The 27,430-nt window shown below is 45.0% G+C and overlaps 1 protein-coding gene across 1 annotated transcript; it reads right to left on the reverse strand.

Moving 5' to 3' along the window:
- Positions 1-1,694: 1,694 nt before the first annotated feature.
- On the reverse strand, positions 1,695-27,430 carry VDAC1 (voltage dependent anion channel 1). The gene is made up of 9 exons (XM_063085412.1): positions 27,320-27,430; positions 17,372-17,444; positions 16,704-16,753; positions 15,863-16,015; positions 15,715-15,767; positions 7,371-7,598; positions 4,857-5,007; positions 3,553-3,610; positions 1,695-2,654 (listed from the first exon to the last, which is right to left on the reverse strand). The coding sequence occupies exons 2-9, from the start codon at positions 17,436-17,438 to the stop codon at positions 2,563-2,565; spliced, it is 852 nt and encodes a 283-aa protein (XP_062941482.1). The 5' UTR covers positions 17,439-17,444; positions 27,320-27,430; the 3' UTR covers positions 1,695-2,562.

Raw genomic sequence — 27,430 nt, forward strand, 5'->3', positions numbered from 1 at the left:
CTGATTGCCTCGGAAGATGGCTGGTATCCCTCAAAGACACGATTGAACAGCCTCCCTGAAGAGTAGAGAAGGGCCTGTGTTCTACTCCTACATCTAGTTTTCCTGCAGAATTTATCTGGCCCAGGTAAGGTAACAGTTCAAAAACACACAAAACTCTGTGTTAAGAAAACTGAGAAGTCATTCATCTGTTCATTTCCTGAAGTCCACCACAAGCCCATATAAGACTGAATGGTGCCCTTATTGCAAACGTTCCAGGTTAAACAAGGTACAAAGTCCCCCAGGAGCTTTGGCTTCTGTGAGTACAGAAAAGACCACTCAGTTTAACAAATAAGCCTCTCAATCCTAGCTGATTGTTTAAAATTTACTTCAGACTTATACAGGACCTTTTCTATAATAAACACTCTTCCCCAATTCTTTGCCCACTTTGTCTATTTGTCCTCTCAGTTCTCTTAATTGATGAGATATTACGAACTCAAGGCATTTTGCACAATAATATTCCAACAGGCTTTATATAAGATGCAGACAATAAGTAACTAGTGAGGGAAATATTTCCTCATACTCAGAGGGCCCTTTTATATATTTCAAAATGTTTTAATATTGTATCTGGCATGACTGGATGTACCCAGCAACCACTATGTGCCAAATCTCTGGACAAATTATTTTTTAAAACCATGCTTTTGTGTGTCACAGGGGCAGAAGAGGGATCCGAACCCTTGACAATCTCTGGACAAATTATCTAAACATTCACTTAGAAACAGCTGCTGGTTCTTATAAACCTGATAAAGCAGTATGGGAGGCACTCTCTGAGGCCTGCAGTTTCTGGGTTATGTTACACAAAATGTTAAAAAATAAACCTGTTTTTGAATCTCACTTTCAAACATCAAAAAACAAAGGAATTCTGCTTAAAAACATCATGAATGGGAAAAAATGTTCATATTTGTTAAAGGTGGGTAATATAGAGTTCATTACTATTCTTTGCGTTTAAAATTTCCACAATCAAGTTATTTAAAACATAAACATATGGCAGAATTCCAAAATGATTCCCCGCCCCAAAGACCCACAGAGAGGGACCTATGGAGATATCACTCCTGATATTGGTGATATCTGAGGAGATATCACTCCTGTAATCAGTTTTCTTTACCTGCAAACTTTAAGAATGGGAGATTATCCTCAGTGAGCCTAACCTAGTCAGGCAAGCCTTTAAAGGGCTGGGGCTCTTCCTGGAGATTTGTGTGATAAGGATTCAACATGAGTTTTTCTGTTCCTGGCTTTGGAAATGAAGGAGGCCATGAGACAAGGAATGCTGGTGGCCTGTAGGTGCTGAGAGTGGCTCCCAGCTGACAGCCAGCAAGGAAAGAGGAACCTCTACCACTGAACAGAATTCTGCCACAACCATGTGAGTCTGGAAGATGACCCCAAGCCTCTTGATGAGATGAGAACACAGCCTGGTTGACACCCTAATTTCAGCATTGTGAGAACCTGAGCAGAGAGCCCAGGCCCACCTTCCTGGGCTTTTGACCTGCAAAACCGTGAAATAAATGTGTTGTAAGCCACCAAGTTTGTGATAATTTGTTATGCAACGAGAGAATACTAATAATATATAATATACACACACAGAACAAGGGGACAAAGAACAAACCTAAACAAATGCCTGTTTATTTCTATTTTTATTCATAAGGAGAACAGAAGAAGGATGAGGTTTCAATATTTTATTCAAGTTTTATCTTAAGTGATGTTAATTACAGCATTTGACGGGGAGGGTCTAATTCCACACAAAATGAAAGACTCTAAAATGTACCCATTAAACTGCTAAAAAATAAACTGAGTGGTGAGAATACAACAGAAGTCCAATTTGGATCCCGAGTGTTGTCACCATGTGATTACAACCACACAGGCTCTTTCCAGCGTGTAGCTAGAGCACCTGGAAGCTATTTCGTACTCTGGTGCAAGGGCAAAAAAACTACAACACGAGAAGGAATTAAGTCCTGAATTATTGGCTTCATCACATCCACCCTCTCCACCCCAAAATGGCACAGAGGAAAAAACTACCACACCCTGTAGACAACTTTTGTCATAAAAGAGGTGATGATGGACTTGGGGTGGAAACAAGTCATGATGATCTATCTAAAAAAGTCCCTTTCAGATGAGTTTGTACACACCATCAAGCAATGAGCCTCTCTCATCAACCAGGGTTAGGAAACCAAGGTTCAATTCTCAGGAAGTCACAATTTCATTCATTTATTCAATACAAATTTACAAAGTGCCTACACATTATCAGCTTCCACTTGCAGCCATTTCTAGATAAAAAAGAAACCTGGCATCTCTAGAGGGGTCACCAAGTTCCCCCAAGTCTACAGCTAAAAGGACCTTATTTTGGAATCAGGTTTCTTCTGTACCTCTGAAAGGGTAACACCTTAAAGCTGAATCATCTTTAACCTGGAGGTCTAACATGATATTTAGCAATGCTTGCATCCCAGACATACAACATTAAAAGATACACTAAATTCTGAAGGTAGCTATGCCACAAAATAGTTTAAAATTAAACGATTGTACAGAATTCATTTATGCTTGAAATTCCAGTCCTAGACCAAGCTTATGGCCACCAGCGTTGACATTCTTGCCATCCAACAGAGCTGACAGTGTCAGTTTGATACCTGCAGAGTGAAAATCCAGGGAGAGGAAAGGGGGAGGGATGGGGAAAAGAGAAGGAGGATTAACACCAAAATCAGAACCTGTTCCAGGTATTATCAGCAGAGGCCACACTACACAGCCCTTCAATCTTCATTACTTAACACCATCTGACCAACAGGTATCTTAGAGTGAGCTTCTAAGTCAATCTATAATTATTCCACAGACCAGACAGCCTACCCAAATCCACTTCTGGAACCCCACTTTCCTTTGTCTTCTCATTGCTCCACTGCTACAATTAATCCTTCTACTGCTGATATCACACACTAAGCTTCTTCAGCAATTGTCCCTTAAAATGAAACCCCAATCCTAAATCAGACCTGAGGTCTTCCATTCACCTTCATAGCATGCACACACACACATGCACACAACGAAATGATTTTCCCTGGAGTAGCTTAATTCCAGGGAGTAGTTTGATTACCTTAAATTTCCAGGGTTCAAAGGTGGTATATCTCCTGGAGCTCAAACACACCACAAACTGACCTAGCTGACCATGCAAAAGAAACCTGAAAACTACTTTTCCTATATTTTTGTCTTTTTATAATGCAGATGATTTACAGGCTATTTTTGAGAACATGCTGGAAATAAGAATAAAGCATTATGTACAAACTGAACAAAAGAGCCTGAAGGAAATAACCAAAAATGTACTATATGTCACCTTGGCCTTTTTTCCTTCTGCTTACTACCTCTCATATTCTCCGAATGTTTTATAATAACCCTACACTCCTTTATTAATTATAAAGCTGTATATATAATCATTTACAATGTACTATATAAGCATTTTATAAGCAATAACATAAATCAGCAAACCAGCACAATTTTTTTTAAGACAAAAAACTGATTTCACATACAACCAACACATACCTGGCTTTAGGGTCTGAGTGTATCCTAAACCTATCAGGCTGGAGTTGTTCACTTTAGCCTAGTAAGGAAAAGATAAAACAGTAAAAATGTTAAGTACTTCACACTTCCACCTGCAAAATGAATAACAGCTTTTTAATCAACCAACTCTGGACTTCAGAATCAAATTGTTTTTTTTCATGCCCACCTTGTTTATAGGATTCATTAAATTCAATATGAAATACAGACAGTCCCTGACTTACAATATTTCCACTTAGACTTTTCAATTTTACGATGGGTTTATCCAGCTATTAAATGCATTTTCAACTTATGATATTTTCAATTTACAATGGGTTTATCAGGACATAACCCCATCTTAAGTGGAGGAGCATCTTTATATCAAATTTAGGTGTATGTTTTAGGCCCTGCTCAAATAGTGTTTTGAGATCTGACATCCTTCAGGAGAACAAAGCAAGGAGGAAGGAAGGCCTCTTGGCAGCCAGTGTCCCTTCTAGCTGTTCCTTTTTGCTTATACTATCCCAACATAAGGCCCCTTTCCCTGTTTTTAAGTGCCTAACTTAGTTAAGGGAGCCAAATTCAATTCCCATTTCAGGAGACTTAAAATGGGATGTCTGCAAATTACACAAACCAGTACAGAAACCATTATGCAACATATTTCCTCATTCCACCCCAAAAGGGGTGCAGCCTACAGTGCCCTGTGACAACAGAAATGAGCCCGACATTATTTACTGCAAAAACTGAAGCAATCCAAGGGCCCATGAGCAATGCTAAAGGGTCTGCAAGATAAGATGCCAGCTGGCCACTGATTTCTTAATATGCAATGTGGGGGCTGAGAAAAACAATGAAAAATGAGGGGGAAAATGAACATTTTAAAACCCTAGGTTGCAGGGTACCCTTTCTTCTAGTCTGTATTACAGAACAGGGATTGGTTAAAGGAAAAGGCTCAACAGCAAGTCAATCTGGGTCCAATCCCAGCCCTACCACTTGCCTGCTGTATGCCTTTGGACAAGTTACTCAACCTCTCTAATCTTCCAGTTCCTCATTTGTAAAAACAGGAATGATTTCTTTTTTTTTTTTTTAAAGCACCTGCCTATAATGGGATTAAATACAATAATCCACATGTAAAAGACTCCACACAGTGTTTGGTACCGATAGTAAGTACTATCACCATTATTGTTGTACTCATTTAGAACTCTTTTCAAAGTGAGAAAACGTCAAAGCCAAAGCACAGAACTCCAGCAGTCCTGAAAGATTCCAACTTAAGAAGCAGGTGAGCTTGTGAGATGCATAATTCCCCAGGTACTCACTGAGAAGCAGGCATCAGGGTCGATCTGATACTTGGCTGCTATTCCAAAGCGAGTGTTACTGTTTCCTGCTGTCCAGGCAAGATTGACAGCAGTCTCCAACTTCTTGTTCACCTTCTGGTAAATAGAGCCACCAAACTCTGTTCCATCATTCCTGCAAAAAAGCAGAGCACAGATGCCACACTGCCCAAGGAGGTGGGCTAGAGCCCAGGCAGACCACAAAGCAGGCATGCTGGAAATGGACTGAGCAGATCACTGGTATTGAGAAGGCCAGAAGTTCACCAAATTTCACAAAACAGGTGGTAAATTATAGGAAGTCTGATAATAGCGGAGCAGACACCAAAGTCAAGAAAGTTCAGGAGAGAAAAGTACTTTCAACCATCACTGGGAATATCTGAAGGCAGCCCAGTCAACCACTCAAGCTTCATGGAACCTGAAGTTTGTTTCCAAATACTCATTAAAACAGAAGCAGCAACTAGGGCATTGGGATTCTGAGTGATTTCTTTTTTCTGCTGCTAATGTTATTACTTTTATAAATGATTCTATCATAAAAATGGTATGGGAGGAGAAGCAAATGTAAAGAGAACACAGCCAGAAATGGTGAGAAAGAGTGGGCCACTGGTGTCCCTCAGAAGGCAGGTGACAGCCCTCGGGACCACCTGCTGCAGCCACTGCTGGGGAACACAGCCAGAACCCACCCAGCACTGGGAGGAGCACTCAGAGCCCATGTGCTTTGGAACCCAGCAAGGGGCTTAAGGACCTAAGAACAAATAACTGCTATTTCACTGAAGTATATGCTCATTAAATACATTTTAAATTCTTACGTTTTCCCCTAAATTCAGCTGGACACACATTGTGCTTTCAGAAAGTACAGGTGAGCCCAGGCACTGCCTGACTTGCAGGGAATCCTGTCTTCTTCAGACAGTCCCAGCATATTACAAAAACAGCAGCTTATAGAAACTAATAAGAGTTTTGAGTGACTTTAGTTTTAAAAAAGTCAGATTTTTCAGAATATTCTAAAAGCAAGAACACAACACTGCTTTCCTGTACTGAGCTTTAAAACCCACAAACAGAGGCAGCATACTGTTCAAGTTCACCTACATGAAACACAAAGAACATCTGTTATACATCTGGGTCTCTGCAAGCCCCAGGGCAACCGAGATGAGCTGTGTCAGCTGCCTCAATGCCAGTTCCAAAAATAAACCATGTCCACTTGTTACTTATTAAAAATATTGAAGCTCAGGTATGTGGAGGAAATGGCTCCTCCGAGAACTGGTGCCAATTCCAAATTCAAATCAAGAAAGCACTTCCCACTCCAGTCAGAATCCTAATTTTGGCGGCTGGCAGGGGATCTGAACCCTTGACCTTGGTGTATAAGGCTGCACACTAACCAACTGAGCTAACCGGCCAGCCCCTGCTGGTCAGAACTCTAAATTAAAAAGCCCTTCTACCTGTGGGATATTTTTCCTTTGACTTTTCTGTATGTTACCTGTTTTACATTAACATACAATAAAACTGATGTTTTCTTATTGTATGTATCTGTGAATTTTAACACATACAGATTCATGTAACCATCTCCACAACAAGGCTACAGAATGGTTTCATCACCTTAAACTCACTCATACTACCCCTCTGTAGACACACCTTCCCCACGTCCTGGCAACCAGTGGACTGTCCGTCTCTATAATTTTCCTGTGACCTTTTAGTAAAGACTCAACATTTTTAATTAATGATAAAAATTCCTCAAAAAATTTTATTAATGGAAATAGTTTGCACACATACTATTTACTTGTCTTAAGTTAAAGAAGTCACTTTAGTGACCTCTAGTGGAAAGAAAGAAACTTGGTAATGTACCCAACTTGTGCCACAGGTTAATTCCTCATGGGACTAATTAAAATGAGATTTTTATGGATAAAATTTTTGTTTCCCTTAATCTAAATCATCATTCTTCAACTCTCAAGCTTGATTACAAGAAGCTCTCTCAAACATAATCCGTAATCAAATCTCCTCCCTTTACCATACTATCCAGTAGTTAATAAACTTTTAAATGTCCCACCATGCAGACACTTTGTATTTAAGTGAGACAATCATCTCCTAATTTGCCTACCATGTCTACATTTCATCAAGCGTAACGAGCTGATCCTCAAGCATTATACAGAGAAAGAGAGCTGCACCTTCACCCCCAACCCCCACCCCCATTTTGTTAGCTAAAACTGAAAAGACCTCCAGGGTCCAGAAAACTGTGGGGAAGGGACACTCCTCTGGACTGATACCATACACCTGTTGTAATTAATCAGTCACTGTGTGTTTACCAGCAGCAATATTTGCTGCTCACAGTACAGTAAGAACCTAAGACACTTCAGGAAATGGTGGGAAACAGAAAAATACTAGCAGGCCATTGGCCCATCTGATGCCAACAAACTCACTTTACGGTGATTAAAAATTTAGTTTAGAAAAAATAAATAAATAAAAACAATCCTCCTACCACACACACTCGAACCCCACACACACACTTACACATTAGTGTGAAGCTGGAATTCATCAGTCTTGTAGCCAACCGCAAAGTTGCTCTGGGTCACTCGGGACTTTGCGGTCTCAAAATTCATCTGGTAACCAGCCAGCCAGCCCTCATAACCCAGCACCAGAGCACCTCGGATTGAAGGCCCAGCGATGTCGAAGTCCACGTCGCAGCCCAGGTTGATGTGCTCCCGCTTGTACCCTGTCTTGATTTTAGCATTTTTTTTCCTGAAGGAAAAGAAATTGCACTAAAATCAGAACTCACCTTGGTACATCAATGCCAAGAAATGCAAAAAACATTTTTAAATCCCGGTTTAAACAGGGGGTAGGGGTGGGGGTGAAGTCTCCCTTAAGCAGCTGCTGTGCCACAGTGGGCAGGACCCAAACGCTCTTCAACTGGAACCAGTCTGCAGAAATGCCACAATGAAATGAGAACACAGGCAGGAAAAGCCTGAAAAATAAGCACTAATTCTCTTTTACTATCCTTTCCATATGCTTAATGTAGCAGCCTACATAGGTATTTATTAGGTAGAGCACGTAATTATAAAACAGATGTATCTTTGCTGTTTTCCAAACCTGTGGAAAAGATTTACCTTGTCATGAAGGTAGCTACCTAAACAAGTTTAAGGAGATGGTCATCTTACTTTGAGGCTCACCCACAAATACTAGATCCCTTCTAAGTGAATACAACAGTAAGATGGTTTGTAATCCTGTATTCATGAGAACCCAATGAGTACATTTCAGAGACTTGGGTACTGATGTGGAACCTGGGGCTCTGCAGTCATGGGGGCCAGGAAGTCCTGCTTGGCCAGACAAGACCCCAGAGCCAGGCTGATGATCCCACATTTGAGTCTATGACCAGTTCAGTGCCTCCACTGCCTGTTCCTCAAGACCCAGCATCCATCTGGAAGGGTAAATGAGTAGTGACACCTACAAACATATTACCACCATGTCTTTTACCAAAAGTAACACACTGGACAACATGATCACATCTATCAAATAAATTTGGACTATTCTCATCTGATTGTTTGTCATTCAGCTACAAAATGGACTCCTCCCACAGCAAACTGCATTCTCAGCAGAGACCCCAGGAGGAACCAGATCTGCTCAGAGCCCCAAGGACTATACAGCCCTGCCTACTAGCTTTATTCGCATTGAGATTAAAGCTTCGTCCCCATCACCCAGAGTGGGGGCTCTAAATACCATTCCATCCTGAAAGGAACCAGTGATCCTTGGAGAAAAGGACAATTACAAGGTCCAGGGCAGGAAATGTACAAGGTGTGTCTGAAGCATCTATCAAAGCTATCAAAGATTACTGGTGTTAGGGCAAAAGGACTTCATGAGCTAACCCAAAGAGGCTCCTAAGAACTTCAAAGATGGGGCAATGTGAGCATTTAATAAGAATAATACCAACAATAGGTTCAGGCTGGAGCTGCTGAGCACACAGAGCAGGAGCTGGTAAAAGCCACAGCTGTTCCCTTCAGATGAAGTTGCATGGAGGCGGCAGGGGAGAAGAGGGCCTTGGTAGCCCCAAGGCCAGCAAGACCACTAATAGGGTTCCTGTGGGCCCACATCGGAGCAAGGAGCCACAACAACTGAAAAAAAGGAGCCACTCAGAGGCTGGTGAGTCATCGCAAGGGACCGGCATACAGCCCATCCCATGGGAAGTGTTTGCAGCACAGGCAGTGGGGGAGACAGGCCCACTGGGAGAACACTGGAACACAGCAAGGACAGCTGATCTGTCCCCTAATCAGCATAGGACCACTCAGAGGAGACTGGTCAGTAATATAGAATTGCATGATGATTAAAAGACTCAGGCCCAGACCAGTGTTTCTACACAACCCAAGTACATTGGATTTCACTAAACCCAGAAGTCCTGTAAAGTCAACCATGAAAACCTGAGCTGCACAAAAAGCCTTCCCCAGGGAATCAGCGGCAAAGCAGCAATTTAGCTCAACCACAGAGCTCAAGTACTTCCCCACAGGAAGCCCTCCCACTTTAGAAGTAAGCAAAGGACAATAAATTAGTTCCAGTGCAGAGTTTAAGTGGTGGGAACAGCAAATAACCTAACACAGGACTGAAAGAAAAAACAGTACCCACAACTAGAGACAAAGTTTGATATTAACTAGTAAAGGTCTCATTTCACCAAAGAACACCTGTAACACCTAGAAGGACCGGAAGTACCCTGGGCTACCAAGCCAGAAAGGGGGGACAACCAGGCATACCACCAGTGCAACAGGGCCCGCCTGGGGTCCTGAGGTCCACAGCTGGAGATCGGACACCCCCCACCCCGCCCTCACCCACAACCAGGCACACTGCCAGCACCACAGGGCCTGCCCGGGGTCCTGAGGCATGGATCTGGGAATCAGACCCTCCACCCACAACCAAGCACAGTGCCATCGCCACCACCAACTAGGTAACGAGCATGCCAAAACATCACCTCCATGTGGGTGGCCCACTACAGCCACCATAATAACCATGGCTGCCGCAAAAGTAGCTAGATGCCACAACCACCGTGCAGATGCTCTGCCAGCCACTGGAGTGCATTGATACAAGGAGAGTCACCAGCAGAGACCAAAGAAAAGAAGAGGATGTCTCTCTCCACAAAGCTCATTCCAGAGTGACAGAAGAAGCATCTGCTCTATGATAATATTGGGGGACCTCATCACACCTCTCGACACTGGACAGACCATCTAGGCAACAAATCAACAAAGTAACCATTATTCTTTCAGAAGGAGAGAAGAAATCTAGGGTAATTAGAGGGGAGAGGGGAGAGGGGAGAGGGAGGGGGAGGGGGAGAGATTGGACAAGGGGCATAAAGAATAATTAAGATTCATAACAATATATATGCTAGTAATATTGATTTGATCAACATACATCGATGTTGAACCCCCAAAATAAGTATAATCAATTATGATTCAATAAAAATTTTTTTAAAAAAGAAAAAAAACAATACTTTGAAATATACCAAATATATTTAATCTTTAAATTCATAACAACACTCAAAAAAGAAATCAAATATTTATTCCACCTTTCCTATACTAACTATACTTCAAAGTAACCAAATAGTGGATGAAAAATTTCTTTTCATTGAAATATTACAGCTAATAAATGAAGAAGAAATTATAAAAGTGGAATTATACCACAGGAGGCAACCTGGGTCCTGAGCCAGGGCAGCGGGGGGCCAAGGGCCTCAGCCACACACCCCAACATCCAATGATGACCCAGCTGCTGCTGGAAGCCCCCTCGTCTCCCCTGCCTGAGTGGGAGGTTGGGGGGACAGCCACGGGCCTCGATCACACTTCCCCTTCTCCTCTCCCTTCCCACCTTATTTCCCCTCCCCCTTCCCTTCTCCTTCTCCACACCAACTACTCTGCAACAACATCTTAGAATGAGACATGGGACCGAGGAAGCCAAACCCAGCTGCAACTAGGCAAGCTGCTGCCACAGCCCTGGGGCCCAACAGGGCCCGGAGGTGTGGAGCTGGGGAAGCTGAACCCAGCCACAACCAGGTAAAGAACACACCAAAAACACCATTTTCACACGAGTAGCCCTCCACAGCCACTGCACTTGCCATGGCTGCTGCAAAAGCAGCTAGTCTCTATAGCAGTGGTCATGGCCACCATGCAGATGGCACACCAGACTCTCAACTTCATTGACACAAGGAGAGGCATCAGGAGATACCAAAAAAAAAAAAAAGAAGAGGTCCTCTCTCTCCACAAAGCACACTCCAGAGTAATAGAAGCATCTGATTTACGTTAATAGGGGAGGACTTGATCACACCTGTCTCAGTACCAGACAGATCATCTAGGCAACAAACCAAGAGAGGAATAGTTTATCTATCAGATGGAGAGAACACATCTATGGTTATTAGAGGGGTGAGGGGGAGAGGGAAAAGGAGAGATTGGATAAGGGGCATAAAGAATATGTATGATTTGTAACAATGAATATGCTAATAAAATAAATAGACTTTTATTAAAGGCAAAATAAATAAATAAATGAATAAAAGTGGAATTATCACCATTTTGTAATCCCTAATGAGTCACTGGATCACAAATGGCATTGACATCAGAGAGAGAAAACCAGGTCTTACGTGTGCATTGCACTGGAAGCATACAGCACCACCTACACTTCAGCCCCCCACTCCATAAGAGAATCTAAATGTCATGAAGTCTCTAGACTTACCAATTCACAGAGAACATTGGGGACAGGAGAACAAGTTAAATGATACCAAGGAGACACAAACAGTAAAATCCAGTCTATATGTAACTCTATAAAACAAATAACCTGTTTCAACAAATAAATGGCAAAGAGGGAAAAAGAGTGGGAAGGAGAATCTGAAAATGAAAAAATTTAGGAGCCATATGAATCAATTTTTCCAATTTTATATGGACAATTTTAAATTCTGTAAAAAAGAAAATCATGAAACAATCATGTAAATTTGGAACAGACTGGAAATTTGATAATATTAAGGAATTATGAATACTTTTTTCAGTGTAATAATGATACTGTGGTTATATTTCTTTAAAAAGGAATCCTACCATTTAAAGATACATACTAAAATATTTACGGATGAAATTATGTTCTGTTATTTACTTAAAATAATATGGGGGTGGAGGAGAGTTAAATTATGCCTACATAAATAAAACATGACTGGCCATGGATTTACATTATTGAACCTGGGTGATGGCAAGATGATGAGGTTTTAATATACTTTTCTTTATACTTCTGTATGTTTGAGATTTTCTATAATAAAAATAATAATAAAGTTAAACATTCCATGTTCTCTATGAGACAAGAATTTTAGAGGTCATAGTTGAAAATAAAGTCAACAACCTTCCTATGTGACAATGAAATTTGCATCTTGGGACCTCAATTTTGTTCAAGTTGCATCTGTACATTTTGGCAAACTTTGAAGGGAAGGACTAGCAACCAAACAAATTCTCTCTCAATAAGAAAAATTCAAAATAAGCCTATTTGGGTCCGCCTGCTCTTTATGGGAAGGAGCCTGGGTTTTGGCCAAGTATCCAATTGGCACTAAGCTGAGTGGGGTGACTGATGATGAGACAGCTGCTGAGTGGCTGACATTTAGAAAGAGAGGAGACCAAGAAATGTAAAAACTGGGCATCTTATAACCAGCAGATAAAAAGCTGCTGCTGACCACAAAGTCTGATGCCTGGGGCAGGGCCTCTGACCAGTGGCATGCACCACCACACCAGTTTACACGGCGCCTCCACCAACTGTCTTGGATTCTGGCCAGGAGCTCAAGATCCCCAAGAGAAGGGGCAGTGCCAGGGCAATGGCTCAGGCTTCTCTCCAGGTTTCTGCTTTTCCTAACGCAGCACACCACATCTGTGGAGCCTAATCCTCTTATTAGGATTTTTTTAAAGCTATCTAAACAGTGGTGTTAATTTGACAAGCACCTGAGAGAGACATAACTCTGATTTGTGGTTGACAAGCGGGCTCTATCTGTGGTACACACTCAATGTGCATGAGGCCTGCAGCCTCATGAAAATATGGTCTACACTCAGCTCCTTCCAGGAGCCAGGCGTTTCCCAGGCTGCATCTCTCAGTCACTTTGGAAAGCTAGTTTTCATTTCCAATCTCCACTGAAAGTCATCAAAACTTTCCTCAAATACCCAATAGCAATATGTGCACCTAGGACTCACAATCATAGTTTCTAAACACCATTCCACAGTATAAGGAACCAGGGCTCCTTGCAGAAATGACTGATGACAGGACTGGGGAAGAACAAGTGTAAGATGAGCCTGGTACATCTTCTGAAACCAGAAACAAAGACATGTTCCACAAAATGATAGGGGCTTATCAAAAGCATACAAGATGCCAACTTCAAGGAGCTCCCAACAACCATATCTGGGACAATTTGAGCAACAAAATAAATGATAGTAATGGATTATAACCCACAGAATAAATAAATGTCCACAAATCCATTCTAGTATAAATAAATCAGATTAAATTAATAGATGAGAAAGAAGGGACAGCTCTTCCTTACAGCAGAATCCCCAATCAATAACTGAAGGAACGATGGAAACAGAAAATCACCGTTCACCAAACACAATTATTGCAGGGCAGAATCACTAATGGATGCTACCATTTGTGAGCCAAAGTATGAGAAATAGAATATTTCTGTATTCTCAAAGTATTTCCCCACAAGATACTTACAGATTACAAAGAGAAAAATAGTAGTTTTACAGCAAAGAGACCTGGAGGACACCACTTTAACCAAGTCATCAAAGTTAACATCACCAGTAATGAGGCAGATTGACACATTCTTCCTGATATCATCACTGATAAGGACACAACACAACTTCACTTCTATGGCTGCCAAAAATACACAACCTGAATTTAACCATGAGGAAACATCAAACAAATCAAAATTTAAGAACACTCTTTGGGGGGGGGGGCGTGGGGACAGCTGGCTAGTACGGGAATCCAAACACATGACTTTGGTGTTATACAGCTGCACTCTAACCAACTGAGCTAACTGGACAGTCATGTAAAATTTTAAAACATTTTACAAAATAAGTGGCCACCCTTCTTTGAAAATGTCAAGGTCATGGAAGACAGAGAAAGATTGAGAATATGTCCCAGATTAGAGGAAATAAAGGAGACTTGACAACTAAAGGTAATGTAGGATCCTGAACTGAATCAGGGACCAGAAACAAGACATCAGAGGGACAATATATCAGTTAACAGTACATCAATTTGCCAGCTCTGATAAATATAGTATAGTCACATAAGATGTTAACATTAAGGGAAGATGGTAAAGAATATAAGGGATCTCTACATACTATTTGTACCACATTTTTATAAGTATAAAATTATTTTAAAATAAAAAGTTAAATTTTTCAAAAAGCTTCCTTGTGTATATTACTGCAGGGCCTGGAGACTTCTCTGCAAACCTCCCAAACATAATGGGAAATCCCTTACAAACTCCAAAGTGTGCCATCTTAGGGCAGCTAGCAAAGTCCCAGGCAGCAAATTTAAGCATGTGGGCACATCCTCCAGCCTCTCAACCCATCAGAGGGTCTCTCTGGATAACTTCTCACTGACATCATGGCAGGTTGCCAGGGGGAAGTGGACAAGCAAGAAGGCAACACTCCTGGCAGCAGAAACTACAGCAGAGAGGACAAGAGTAAATCAGCCCCTGGTCAATGGTCTTCAGATCACCCATAACCAAGTTATAAAAGGAGAGTATCTCCAGAGGGCAGGAGCCCTGGCTGCACAGTTGCTTGTGCTCAGCCCACACCCAACACAGGGTCTGGACTTAGCAGATCCACCCTCTAATAAACATTTGTTGAAAGGGAAAAAAGGAAGAAGGGAAAGAGGAAAATAATATGGAATGGCAATATGGCATATAATAATGCCATTAAACTGCACACTTAAAGATGGTTGAAAAAGTAAATTTTATATGTGTATTTTACCACAATCTAAAAAAACTAAAAAATTAAAAACTAAAATTCAGTACATATTCTTGATCCCATCATCAGTGCACAAAACAACCTTCCCCAGGTTTAGGAGACCCACCATCCTGAGTGGAAAAAATTAAGAGTGTACTTTAGAAGAGAATGATTCCTTCTAGCCATTTTGAACAGCACCCAGGAGCTGAGGCAGACCAACATGCTGTCCTGCCTCCTGATGTGTCAACAACCAACAAGCCTCACCTGTTTCTGGCCAGATGACCTGAACACAAAGCATAGCCTCAGGAGCCACCTTGCAGCTAAGCCCACGCAGTCTCAGTGTCTCTAAGCAGGAAGCTGGGAGAAAGGCCCTCCACACTGAAAACTGGGACTGGCAACAGTGACCAGTCAGCGCCTGCTTCCAAATGACACCTGCTTCCCCTCAGCCTTGGCCACTTACATTACCAGCTGCCTAACTCACGTGAAACAGAGCATTACTGGAGCAGCAGCCCTGCAGCCTCCATGGCTGAGGCCAGGAGAACACTAACAGACAGTGCAGAATCTTATAATAAAATGCTGCTAAACACTGGTCCAAATCCTCCATTAGAAAGGAAGCTCCTTGGGAGGTAGCAACTATGACCTAGGCACCCTTCCATCTCCAGATGGACACAGGACCAAGCACAGAAGGCACTCCAATAATTTTTGTTATTCCCGAATTAAGGAGTGCTTGTTACAGCACAGTCCATTATGGATTGGATGTGCATGTGTCCTGAGACTGAATCAAAACCAAAGAACTTGAATCTCCAGGTCTCGGAGGTCACCCTTTTAGGTGATGTCTGTCCCAAAACCCTTTGTCACAAAGGGCTTCCACTGCCTGCAATATCACAGAATGTCCTTGTGAAGAAAACAGATGAAAATCTTACCCAGTGTTAGGTGAGAAGGATGAATCAAAGGTCAGCTTCAATCCACGTGCAAGCTGAACAAAAAAGAAATTTGCCAGTAGGTTTAATCACAAGGCAGGCCAGCAGATGTGAATTAATAAAACTGTGTCTTTTCACAGGCAGCTAATACCTGATCTTCCACAGTAATCTCAGTGCCTAGTGTGTTATCAGTGTTCCATTTCTCCGTAAACGTCAGGCCGTATTCCGTCCATCTGTACTTGGTTTCCAGACTGCCTGTTACTTTGGTGGTCTCAGTGTTGGCTGAGCCTGAGCTTGTGAATTCCTTGAAACGAGAGAGAGAGTCACAGCCTATACCCCGGCACTCACCCCACCCCTGAACAGACTGTGCTTGCCTTTGTGCAGGAGGTGAGGCCCTGAACGTGTGGGGGCAAAAGTTAACTCTATAATTCAATTAAATATTTAAAGTATTAAATACTTTAAAGGATCCTCATACTTAAAGGAATCTTATGGTGAACTCTTTGTCAGGATACAGCTTCCTTCCTCCCCTATAACTCTTTAGTCTGGACAAGAAAGCACCCCCCTTCCATCCTGCCTCCAGCCTGGTACAGAGAAAAAGAAATGAGCTAAAAAGCCGATGGAGCAGTAATTCAAACCCGAAACACCTTCCTTCCAACAATCACTGCATGCACAATCTAAGAGAGACTACTAAGTTTTTTTTAATATGTATGTGGCATTGAACACAGGTCAATTTTAAAATAAGAAACACAAGGAAAACTAAAACTGAGGCCTGCCCCAATTATCTTGTAAATATTAACAGCTACTGAATTGGGGACCTATTGGCATGATTTCCCTGACCATCCATCATGCAGAAAATACAGTAAATGTAACAACCACAAACTGCCACAATCCAAAAAGGTATCTTCTTTTGGCTTTGCCAGCCAGGACATGGCAGCTATTTATTTGTTAATCAAAACTAAATACCCATGTTCCACATAAGTTGCATAACTTACCAATCCATTCTCTGATTTTGTTTTCAAATCAAGTTTTATTAAGCCAAATCCTACAGGAAAAAAAAAAAAAAAAAGACAACGGTTAATTGGTTAAATAACCAATTAACAGCACCCCTGCCTCCCTTGTGACTGTTTCAAAATGCTCTTCAAAAGGAAGCACACTCCAGCCATGAGGGCTGAGGGCGCCCAGTCTCTGCTGCTGCCTGCCTATGTGTGGAGCTCAGTTGCCATGGAACAGTGTCAGGCAGAACAGGCACAGGCCCCACCTGGGCCCCACCTGCGCTTCCAGGGTCTGAGAAGAAGAAGCCTGACAGCTGGCAGAGACATATTCATCAGGCTTCGTGGGCACGTGCCTGAGGACAGACTAAATTTAGAAGACGCGCTCCACTGCAGCAGCACCCACAGAACCGCTCCACACTTGGAAGAGAAAATGAGAATGTCCTCTTGTCCCACTGCTGATGGCAATTTACAAGTCAGCCCCTACTCGGGTCATGACCCAAACTGCTTCACTAGCAACAGAAAGCTTATCTTTTTTTCCCCTAACGTGAAATTTCTGAACAGCTGAGTGATCTAGGTCTCTCAAACTGTCACGGGTAAAATCCCAAACATACCAACCCAGTCTGTGAGCTGGAAGCCTCCCCCCTCCCCCCCCCCCCCGCAACACTCACCATAGCCCTTGGTGAAGACATCTCTGGCAGATTTACCAAGATCGACATATGTGGGAGGCACAGCCATCTTCTGCTACAATAAAAGAATAAACACACTGGCAATTATGGAAATTAATTTTCCATCAATAAAAATTATTAGATATAATTAGCAACCAATAAAAACCATCCAGCACCAAAAGTTCCAGGTACCTTATCCTCCCAGGTGTAGGCAGAGAAGCCAGTGCTGTCTTGTGCTTCTTTCTGTGGCCAGGGCTTGAGACACCCACTAAGTCTTTGTTGATAGAGAACCAGCCTGACATTAACTTCTTTTGCTCAGCATCCCAGGACTGAGCAATGGCCCAGAACACAGCAGAAGTCAGTAAATATTTACTGAATGAATTAACTATCAAAGACACATTCCCATGAGCCCTCTACTTTACTAAATTGCAGACTCTTGCCAATTAAACATATCTTCTTACAAAATGTCGCCTGCTAGTGCATCAAAGGCACTGAATAGGAATCAGAACTTTTCATGGCAACATACTTTCCATATGATTCTGATTTCATTCATTCAACAAATACTTATGAAATACCTACTATGTGCCAGAATGCGCCCAACTTTTCACAAACCTTTTGCACAGAAAAATTTTTTTTCACAGAAAATACAGTAACTCTTCACATGGAAAGAAATCCAACCACATCCTCCAAAAAAATTCAACTTAAAGAAACATTTATTAAGTTCCAGTGTGACTTTATTTTTAAAAACAACTGTCCAAGTACTACTTGAGATTGTTGCCTATCACTAAGTCGGTCAACAAACATTTATTAAGCACCTCAAGGTTCTTAATAAATAAGGTTCAAGGAAGGAGAGTAACTCAATTAATCCTTGCCATAAGGACAACATTGCACCCCTGGAAGGCTTTGCTTTGAAATGCTGTGTGCACAGAATTGAAGTCCTAATCCAGTACAACTCATGCTATGTGCTCCACCCAGGAGGAGAGGGTGTCAAGCATGAGAAAGAACCATCCCCCTGTACCTTCTCTATCCCCAGAATCATTAGTCTCAATTAACCCGAAGGATGGTTCCGTTAATTTTTGAAATACAGTACACCTAAATTACCAAACTGAATCTGCATACGACCCATTCGAACATATATATGTGCTCACACAAACACATTTAAGGCATGTACCTGGCAAGTGCGGGCCCACTGAAAAGTGGTTCAAGTGATCCCAAGGAACAATATCACAACTGGAAGTTGCATTCCTGATTAAGGCCTTAACTTCAAACACACTGCAGGGAGCCCACCAAACCACTGAGTACCTCATAAAAGACACAACTATAAAACTCCACAAATTTAAATTGTGAAACTGTCATCAGAGTCCTACTGAACCTTTTTCAGATGCTTTGCTACTTTTGCCACAGCAGAGAAGAGCAGTGAGCTGTTTACTCTGTCCTATTTTTGTTGCTTGCTCTTGTTATTTCTTGCACATGATCGGGCTGGAACCATGGGCACCTCAGCCCATATTAGCGTCAGGACACAGAGAAGAGCCTGGAGACTCCCCTCTTCCCATTTGTTCCTTCCTCCCAAATTAACCCTGTAGGCACACCCACCCCAGGGGCAGACCAGGTCCTGAAGAAATATCCCCTGCCAAACGGGGCATGCCTCAGCCACAGATGGGCCTGGCTCCTTCTGAAGAGAAGCCAACACGAAACAATCTGGATTGAAAGCTGGAGTAATGCGGCCCCAAGCAGACTTGCAGCACATCACAGCCAAGGGCCATTCTCTATCCCTGCCAGACTTAAGCCATCAGTGGGCCCCCTCCCCAGCTGGGACACCAACAGCATGAGGGCAAGAGGAGCAGCAGTCCAGTGGCAATATCTCTGGGTCAGCTAAGACCTCCCTGGATCTCAGGAGTCAGGGCCTTCCCTGCTCCTCTCCTCTGGCCCCACAGGAGAAATGCTCCAGGACCCGTCTCCCAGACACAGTAGCCTTCACATCTGGACTGGTCTGTCCCTCTGGGAAAAGACAGAACACTCATCATTTAATGTTTCCCAAATGCCCTCTCTCATCACTAATCCCCAAAACCCAACAAGCAAAGCCACCTGTCAAAAATACTCCACCCATAGCCAACATCAGTCTAATGTATGAGGCCACTAAGGAGATTACTATCCAAAGACAAGGGAGTCAGAGGGCAGAACTCAGAAAAGCATTAGGAGCCCACCTGGGGTCTTGAGGAGCTCAGATGAGGCCGGGGGCCACAGGCTCTCTTCCTTCATTTATTCGGCATTTAAGTGGTTAACCAAAACACATCCTCCAGTGCCAACGCTTCACGCTTCATTCTAACCTTTCCAAATGCCCGCTTTCCCCCTCTCCTTAAACACAGACAATGGAGCATAAGCTGCCCAGTTATGGGCCCCCGGGCATGCGTGCTCCACACTCAGGTAAGTGTGTCCCCAGCACAGGAACCACTGGCTGAACAGTCAAATCTGCTCTGGACCTGAGGTAACACTACCAAGGAGAGCAAAACGCTGGCTTACCCTTCACTAAAGGTCCCCAACTGCTGTGTACTTCCAGTTTCCCCTCCTGCTTTTTGTGTGCCTCCCGCCCCGTCCCCTGCTGCATTTACCTGACAGGACTAAGGAAAGGCCTGAGACAGCTCTGCCTCTACCCAAGAAGCTCAGCTTTCTTACAAGTGCAGACAGCACCCAGAAAGCATTTTTACACAGTTCTCAGAATGCTTCACAGACAATTGTGTACTAGAAGTCATGATCTGCACTATGTTTTCTCAGGTAGGGGTTAGAGGGATGCGAACTCGGTATTAACTTCTCACTTAATACCATGCCAGGGCACTGACTTGGAGTTGAACCCTGGCCCTGGCCCCTGCCAGGCCCTCCTCCCACCAGATCTGCTCCAAATCACACACTGTCTGTGCAGTACTGATGCACAGCTGTCTCTGCAGCACCCCACACCCTGTGCCTTCAAACGACTGCCTCTCTAGAGGCAAACGACCGCCTCTAGAGCCTGAGCATGAAGCAGGGCAGTATAACATGGGCAAGACGGCCAGCCCAGGACAGACAGAATCAAAAGGCAGCCTAGGGAAGACAGGACTACAGCTCTCTCTGCCTGGGTGATGGCTTCAGGGCAATACCTGGGGGCTTCGTTCCCACTGGTGAGTGGGAAACAGGGATGGGCAGGGCCAGGCTGAGCAGACATGCTTGCAGTCATTGATGACTTTGAGGGCCAGTATAAGTCCTATCAGGAGACAGGAGTGCCTGGTTCCCCTCCACAGCCTGCCAGCCTACCTACCCAATATCCCCCTGGCTGACCTTGATCAAATTATGCAAGCTCCACTCCAGCTGAGGAATGAAAATCCAGCCCATACTGGAAGCTCAGAGGGGAAGGACAGTACATCACCCAACATGGTCTGCATAGCACTTACATAACCTCCGTCTTGGGGGGACACATCCTCCTTGACTCATCAGCTGCATGGCAGTGGCAGCTGCTCTGTTCACAGTGCCCCCACTCCTCCCACACACACCCCTACCCCCAAGTCACACCCTTAAACTCAAAGCACTCCAGAGCCTGTCATGCACAAATTTATCCAAAATACAGAAAAAGCTATGTGTATAAAAATGCCAAGGCCTGGCACATAGTAGGCGTTCAATGTAAATGTCTGTTTAATGAATGAATCAGCAATGAGCATCAAAATATTATTGTAACAGGGAAAAAATGTAGAAACATATATCTAACAGGGACTAAGTAAATTACAATGTAACCGGGAAGTAGGAGCTCCTTCTGCAGGGCAGCTGCAACACCACCAGGATAGGCAGTGGAGACCCACCTCTAGCAACCCCGCCCCCCGCCCCCACCTTGGCCTAAGGAGAGCTGAACTTAGGTTGAGGAGACCAAGTCCATTAAGAAGTAAGCACTGGCTTCTTCTGACCTCAAAACCAAGAAGGGACTTTATCCTAAGGGCCACAAGGAGCCACTATCTGTATTTGTAAAGCTTACTTAACCAGCAGATTGGCAAAAATGTAAAGGATAATATCCATTGCGGGTTAGGGTGTAAAAACAGTCACTACCATTCACGCCAAGTGGAAGTACTACAGGTACTCACACTTTTTGGAGGGCAATTGCTGGGCAATTAGCTTATCATTAACCCTAGTGGCAATTCCACTCCTAGGAACCCACCCCACAGTAGTATCCAAGGCGCCCAAAGATGCGTACACAAGGATGCTCACTACAGCATTATTTGTAACACAAACCCCAGAAGCAACTTAAATGTCCATCAACAGGGAAACGAATGAATGAAAGTTAAGGTACTAACAAAGTAAGGAGTACCACATGGTAATCAAAAAGAATGAGATGGATTTACGTGGTGGCATAGAAAACTATTTATCATACAGTTAAATAAAAAAAGCAAGTCAAAGAAAATTTGTAATTCCATGTAACTAGAGGAAAACCTTTTTACACACACATTTTTAGATGTTTGTGTATTTGGAATGGATGGAAAAGCACGTGGAAAGATACAAGCCTATCTGTAAAATGTGGCTGCCTTGGAACTGCTTCTGAAGAGGGAAGGACGTTTAGGGAAGGAGTAGAATTCAATAGGATTTTCAACTTTATTCTACTTCATTATTTAAGTTGTTTGTGTATATTGATAACTTTTTTTAAGTTAAGGACAGAAAAGAATTTTTATAAGGACAGAAAATTTTAAAAGCCAGCCACTGTGTCTGACATGGAGCCATGTGGCGTCAACAAGTCACATTCCAACAGGCTCTTGCAGTAGAGATGTGAAAAGGAAAAGCTATCTAGAGAGTGTCTATACTGGTTCCAAGAACAGATACAAACTACGCTGAGATGGCAGGGTTATCAGGCAAGGCCTGTGGGGGCACATCCCACTCCCGGGTGACCTTGGAGGTTTGGCCACCCTGCCCAGAAAGCAGGAGTAGGGCAGACCTCCCTAATTTCAATTTGTATGAGAATCACCTGGAAAATGTGCATGAGAATCACTTGTTCAAAAGCCTCCCAGAGGAGGCAGGACTCCTCCTGCCCTGCCTCTCAGCCTTTTGCCATCTAACAGGAGTGGGCTTACTCCCTGCACCAAGCACCCATCTGAACCTCCACCTTGACATACGCTCTTTTCTCTGGGGAGGCTCCCTCAGGAGAGGACACTTGGCATCCCAAGAGAGCCAACAACCACTGTTGACACAGGGAATGGGGTAGCCATAGGTAGCCAGAGATCAGCCAGGAAGAGCTGGGAGGAAAAGTTCCTTGAACACAGAAAACACCCCAGCAGGCCAAGACATCACTTTCAAGGGCAAGGGTGTGGCAGAACCAGGACCTGAAGACCAGGAGCCACCCTGCCGTGGCATTTCCCAGCGCATCCAGGGGCCCAGGCAGCAGGGCACAGCAACTACTAGCTATGAGTTTCACAGATTTTCTAGCCCTGGTTCTAGCCCTTACCAGCTGTGTGACTTTGTACAAGCCACTTCTCTCAGCACCTCATTTTGCTCATCTATAAATGGGGCTAACAATAGTGCCTTTCTAAGAAAGTTGTTGCAAGGAATGAGTAATGACACAGGTAGAACACTTAGGAGTGTCTGGCATAGGGTTAGTGCTCTCAGTAGTAACCATAATCTATTACACTGTAAGGCCCAAGGCCACAACCCTTATTGAGTACCCTACAACTTGCCCACATCTTTTCAAATGATTCCTTCATTAAACACTCTTAGGTTACCACATTTAAGTGTGCACCTGATTCATGCAAGGACACTGACCAACACAGCAATCATCCCCGGATGCCCCTCAGGAAGAGAGAACTGTGGAAAAGCCTTTGGCTCCACTGTTTCTCCAGTACCATTCCAGGTGGTTTGCCAGGGCAAAACTGGGCCAACCTATGGTAGGGGCATCAGACCAGCCAGGGATTAGAGCAAAAGCACCTCCCACTAACCCTGGGGACCAGGAAAAGCAATTTCCCCAGCAGCAGCCAAGCCCAGCTCTGAAAGCCAATATGTGGGGGCAAACAGAAGCAGGAGCCACCCCCACCCCCAAACACATATACATGCTCTTTTTCACCAGGAAGAGGCAGCTCAGGGGAATAGAACAGTCCCTAGGTCGGTCTCCAGGATGCCTGCAAAGCCCACAGCCCTGTGCACTGGTAGCAGGTCTGTGTTCCCAATGCAGCTGCCCTCCCCTCCTCTCTTCCACAAATGTCTCACAGGGGGCACTGGCTTTCCTGGGGTCACTTCTATTTTAAAACATCTTGGAAGCTGGTCACCACCAGCAGAGCCTTCCAAGAGACTTGGGGGCAGCCTACCCACCCACTCATCAAGAAGAGAAGGCCTGGGCTGGCAGCCAGCACACCAGAACCTGGGTCCAAGGCACACCCAAGACACCTGCCTGCTCTTAGGCATCTCAGGTTCTCTGGAGCCTCACTGCCTGGCTTGACTCATTGGGGTTAACCCAGACAATGCTTGGGCAGGTAGGCTCAGGAGTCAAGTGGGCCTGAGTTCCCATCCCACTCCACCACTTTCAAGCAAGATGTGTGACCTTGGGCAAGTCACAACCTCTCTGCACCTCATTTTTCTTCAGCTCTAATAAGGGGAAAGAGCTCCTGGCTCAGCATCATTTGGAGGACTAGTTTGTTAATATGAAGCACTTAGTACAGTGGCTGGTACACAGTAAGCATGCAAGAAATACAGCTGGCATTTTATTACAGATTTTCATTTTGTTTATTTCTTATAATGGTTGCTGAGCATATTGCCAAAATGTCACCCTGAACTGCAGGGCCCAGAGTTCTCCCCGTCCATAATGTGGTATTGTTTAACTGAACAGTGTCTGGCCAGGTCTGGGAGGAATGCCTCCCACTCCGTCCCAGGGAAAACCAACCCTTCTAATAGATACTCAGCATCACTGTCCTTGCAACAGACAGGGGCGGCTCCCCTGACCACTGTCCACTGCCAGCTGCCCTACACTCAACCATGCACAAGCTTGTTCTGATCGGTGTGAAAGAATAACATCTCCCATGTGAACAGCAATCTCTACTTTTCCAAAGACATTCACATCCATTAGCTCCTCACAATGGCCCCATGGAGTGGCAACTACAGTGACAGCAGAAGCGATGTAACTAGCTAGACCAGACCTTGAATCTCAACTCCACTCCTGCTGAGCTTTATGACCCTGCAGTGGTTACCTCACCTTTCTGCTGAAGATTCCTGACTGTGAAATGGAAACAACAGTACCTCTCTCTCAGGGCTTGCAGAGTGGTGGACTCAATGCCACAGTACATAATCAAGCCCCCAGGAGGGTGCTGAGCAGGCCTTTGATAAACAACTGTGATGACAATCGCACTTTTATAGTAGAGAAACTGAGGCACACAAAAAAGTGACTTGACCTGTACTAGACCTATGGTTCAGGTCAGACTTGTGTTGTGAGCCAAACTGTTAAGGTCTCTTCCCAACACAGTTCTGGGTCAAGTTCAGATTCCCACGCACACCATCCCCCTGTGAGCAAGCAGTAAAATGGAGGAATGTGCCCAAGCCCAGCTGAGGATCCCACTGGTCACCTTTTCTTGGTGGCTGTCAGAGGAGTCTGTGGGAAGTCCAAAACCACAGACTACAGACTCTATGAGCACCCTCAAGGGCTGCTTCCAGGCTTGGGCTGGCTCTCGGCCACATATGTATCCTCCCAGTCACTACAACCAAAGACATTATACCACAGGAAATTCAAGGGCAGTTGACTTCAGTGCCTCAGGAGCATCTTACTGGTAACACTGGGGGGTGAATGCCTCTGATCACCACCAGCTTGGAATTTGTTGTCCACATCTGCCTCGTGTCCAGCAGGGCCGGAGGCCCACAGGTACCTCCTCACTGTATGGTCCCCCTAAGCCACAGGTTTCTGTGCTACAAATAACCCCTGCCAACAGCCCCATTCTAGAATAGTGGAAATAAAACTAAGTAATCAATTGTGAGCTGTTCCATCCCCAGGGCCAGGCATCTTATTCAGGATAACTCCAACACAAGTTACTGACCCACCCACAATCAGAGAGGGAAAGGGTACCAGGTCTAAGGCCTTTGGTAGAATCCCTTTCACCCATGTCACCCTCCCTTTAACTCCAGAAACACCAGTTCAACAAGTTTCCCACAGGACTTGGAAAGTTACAGAATGAAGATAATACATTTAAAACAGTTATTCCAAATAAGAAAACAGTTTTTGCCTCTCGCTGCTCTAGTGCTGTACATATAGTTGCAGTTCTTTAAATTTAAATACCTGTGACTCTCAGCTAGGCAAGGCTATTTTCTGGAAGTGAGTGAGATGTCTGTGTCCCTCAAAAGGATGTCCAGGATCAAGGAACTATGGTCTGGGCCCATAGTTCCTACAAATGCCCACTCAATAATTCCACAAATACCTAATGAGTTCCTACTATGTGCCACATGCTGGAATCGTAAAAGTAACCCTCTGCCAACAAGGGTGTGTCAACTCTCAGATACAAAGAGTGCATTTACCCCCATAGACCTTTCTCAAGTGCCCACTGTGTGCCAGGTGTCAACACCCCAGGCACTGAAGACAAAGCTGCCATAGAGCCTAAATCTGACCCTCTAGGAGCTCAGTCAGTCCAGAACTGGGGTGGAGAGAAAAAAGGCAGACCCGGTGTAGTCGGCCCTGGCCTTGCCAAGAGCATAAAACTCGTATTAGGCAAAGGAGGATCTTTTTCCTATCTTCTCTAGAGAAGGGAGGTCCGTCAATGGGATGGGGTTAGGCTAAGCCCGGATGGTTCGTCGCATTCAAGGTCTGCACATGCAAACTTATTGCTCCAGCCTGACCTTGTTAATTTGTGAACTTACAAGATTTTTCATAAATTATCCTGAGAGTTACTCAATATCTGATATACAAATGCTTGCTAATAATAGGGCAATAATAATGATTCAAATAACAGGAGCTATCTTTTTTGAACCCTCTCCAGAACACCACGTGGAGCAAAATGGTCTGTGGGGGATGGGCCTGATCCTCCCCAAAAGCCTCAAGGGTAAGTGTCACAGTTTTTACCGAGGCTTTCTCCCTCCAGGCACTGTTCTGAAGGCCTCGTGTTAATCTACTCATTTTATTCTCCCTGAAAACCCAACGAAGGAAAGGTATAACTGCTCCCATTCTACAGATGAGAAAATTGGCATTTGGTATCTTCCCAGCTGTGTGACCTTGGACAAATCACTAGGGCTGCAGGCCTCAAATCCAATGACAAGATCGGAACTAGTTTCCTTAATGCAACACCCATTTGGCGAATGAATGACCACCGAACCAGGAATCCCTGCTAAGGCCAAGGAGACCACATGACTCCCCGTGGGGCCTCCTTTTCCGAAGGTAAACCTCCTTCCCAGGCCCGAGCCCCAGCCCCTACGGCCTAAGAGGACTCTCGGCCGCCTGTTCCTCTCGGGAAAGGCGCTGGCACGCGCGGGCGGTGCCGGGCGCCAGCTTCGGGCGTGGGCCGGCCAGGGCGCATGGGGCCGGGGACGCAGGGCCGTCACATGAGTTCACGACAGTAGCATGGTCCGCACAGTCCCGTGGGCCTGGCCGGTCGAGCGTGGCCGGCGGGCGGGTGGCTGCCGGACCCGCGCTGAAGGGATCGAGGGCCAGAGGGCGCCGCCGGGGAAGGTCACCTAGACCCGCGGCCGGCCGGGCCTCCACGCGGCGGCCCGTGCCCTTCGGCCCGCATGTCCCGACCGCCTGTCGCCCCGAGCCGCAGGCGCCTCTGCACCGTCAGGCTCGCGCTCCCCCGCCCGGGCCCACTCGGCGCCCGCCCGCGCGGCCTCCTCTCCCGCCGCTGACCTGCCAGGCCCGCGCCCGCCTCCCGCTCCCTCCCCCGGGCTCTGCTCCTGGGCCCCTGGCCCGCTCCTCCCCCATCGCCTCCCCAGGGCCCCGGCGTGGCCCAGGGCGCAGGCAGAGCCGGGGCGGCTTTCCGCTGTGCCTACCTCGGAGGCGGAGGCGGCGGGCTCGGAGGCGGCTGCGGCGGCGGCGGCGGCAGCGGCGCGGAGGAACTGAGCGGAACGCGCGGCGGGGCCGAGGGCGGGACGGCGCGGACG

Source organism: Cynocephalus volans, chromosome 2 (assembly GCF_027409185.1).
Source record: "Cynocephalus volans isolate mCynVol1 chromosome 2, mCynVol1.pri, whole genome shotgun sequence".
Taxonomy (NCBI): domain Eukaryota; kingdom Metazoa; phylum Chordata; class Mammalia; order Dermoptera; family Cynocephalidae; genus Cynocephalus; species Cynocephalus volans.

Excerpts from the sequence above, each read along its gene's own strand:
- VDAC1 (XM_063085412.1), bottom strand. The coding sequence starts at position 17,438 with ATGGCTGTGCCTCCCACATATGTCGATCTTGGTAAATCTGCCAGAGAT. Across the intron at positions 16,016-16,703 it reads CAAAATCAGAGAATGGATTG|GAATTCACAAGCTCAGGCTC; the intron begins GTAAGTTATGCA and ends TCTCGTTTCAAG. Across the intron at positions 3,611-4,856 it reads ACCCTGATGCCTGCTTCTCA|GCTAAAGTGAACAACTCCAG; the intron begins GTGAGTACCTGG and ends TTTCCTTACTAG.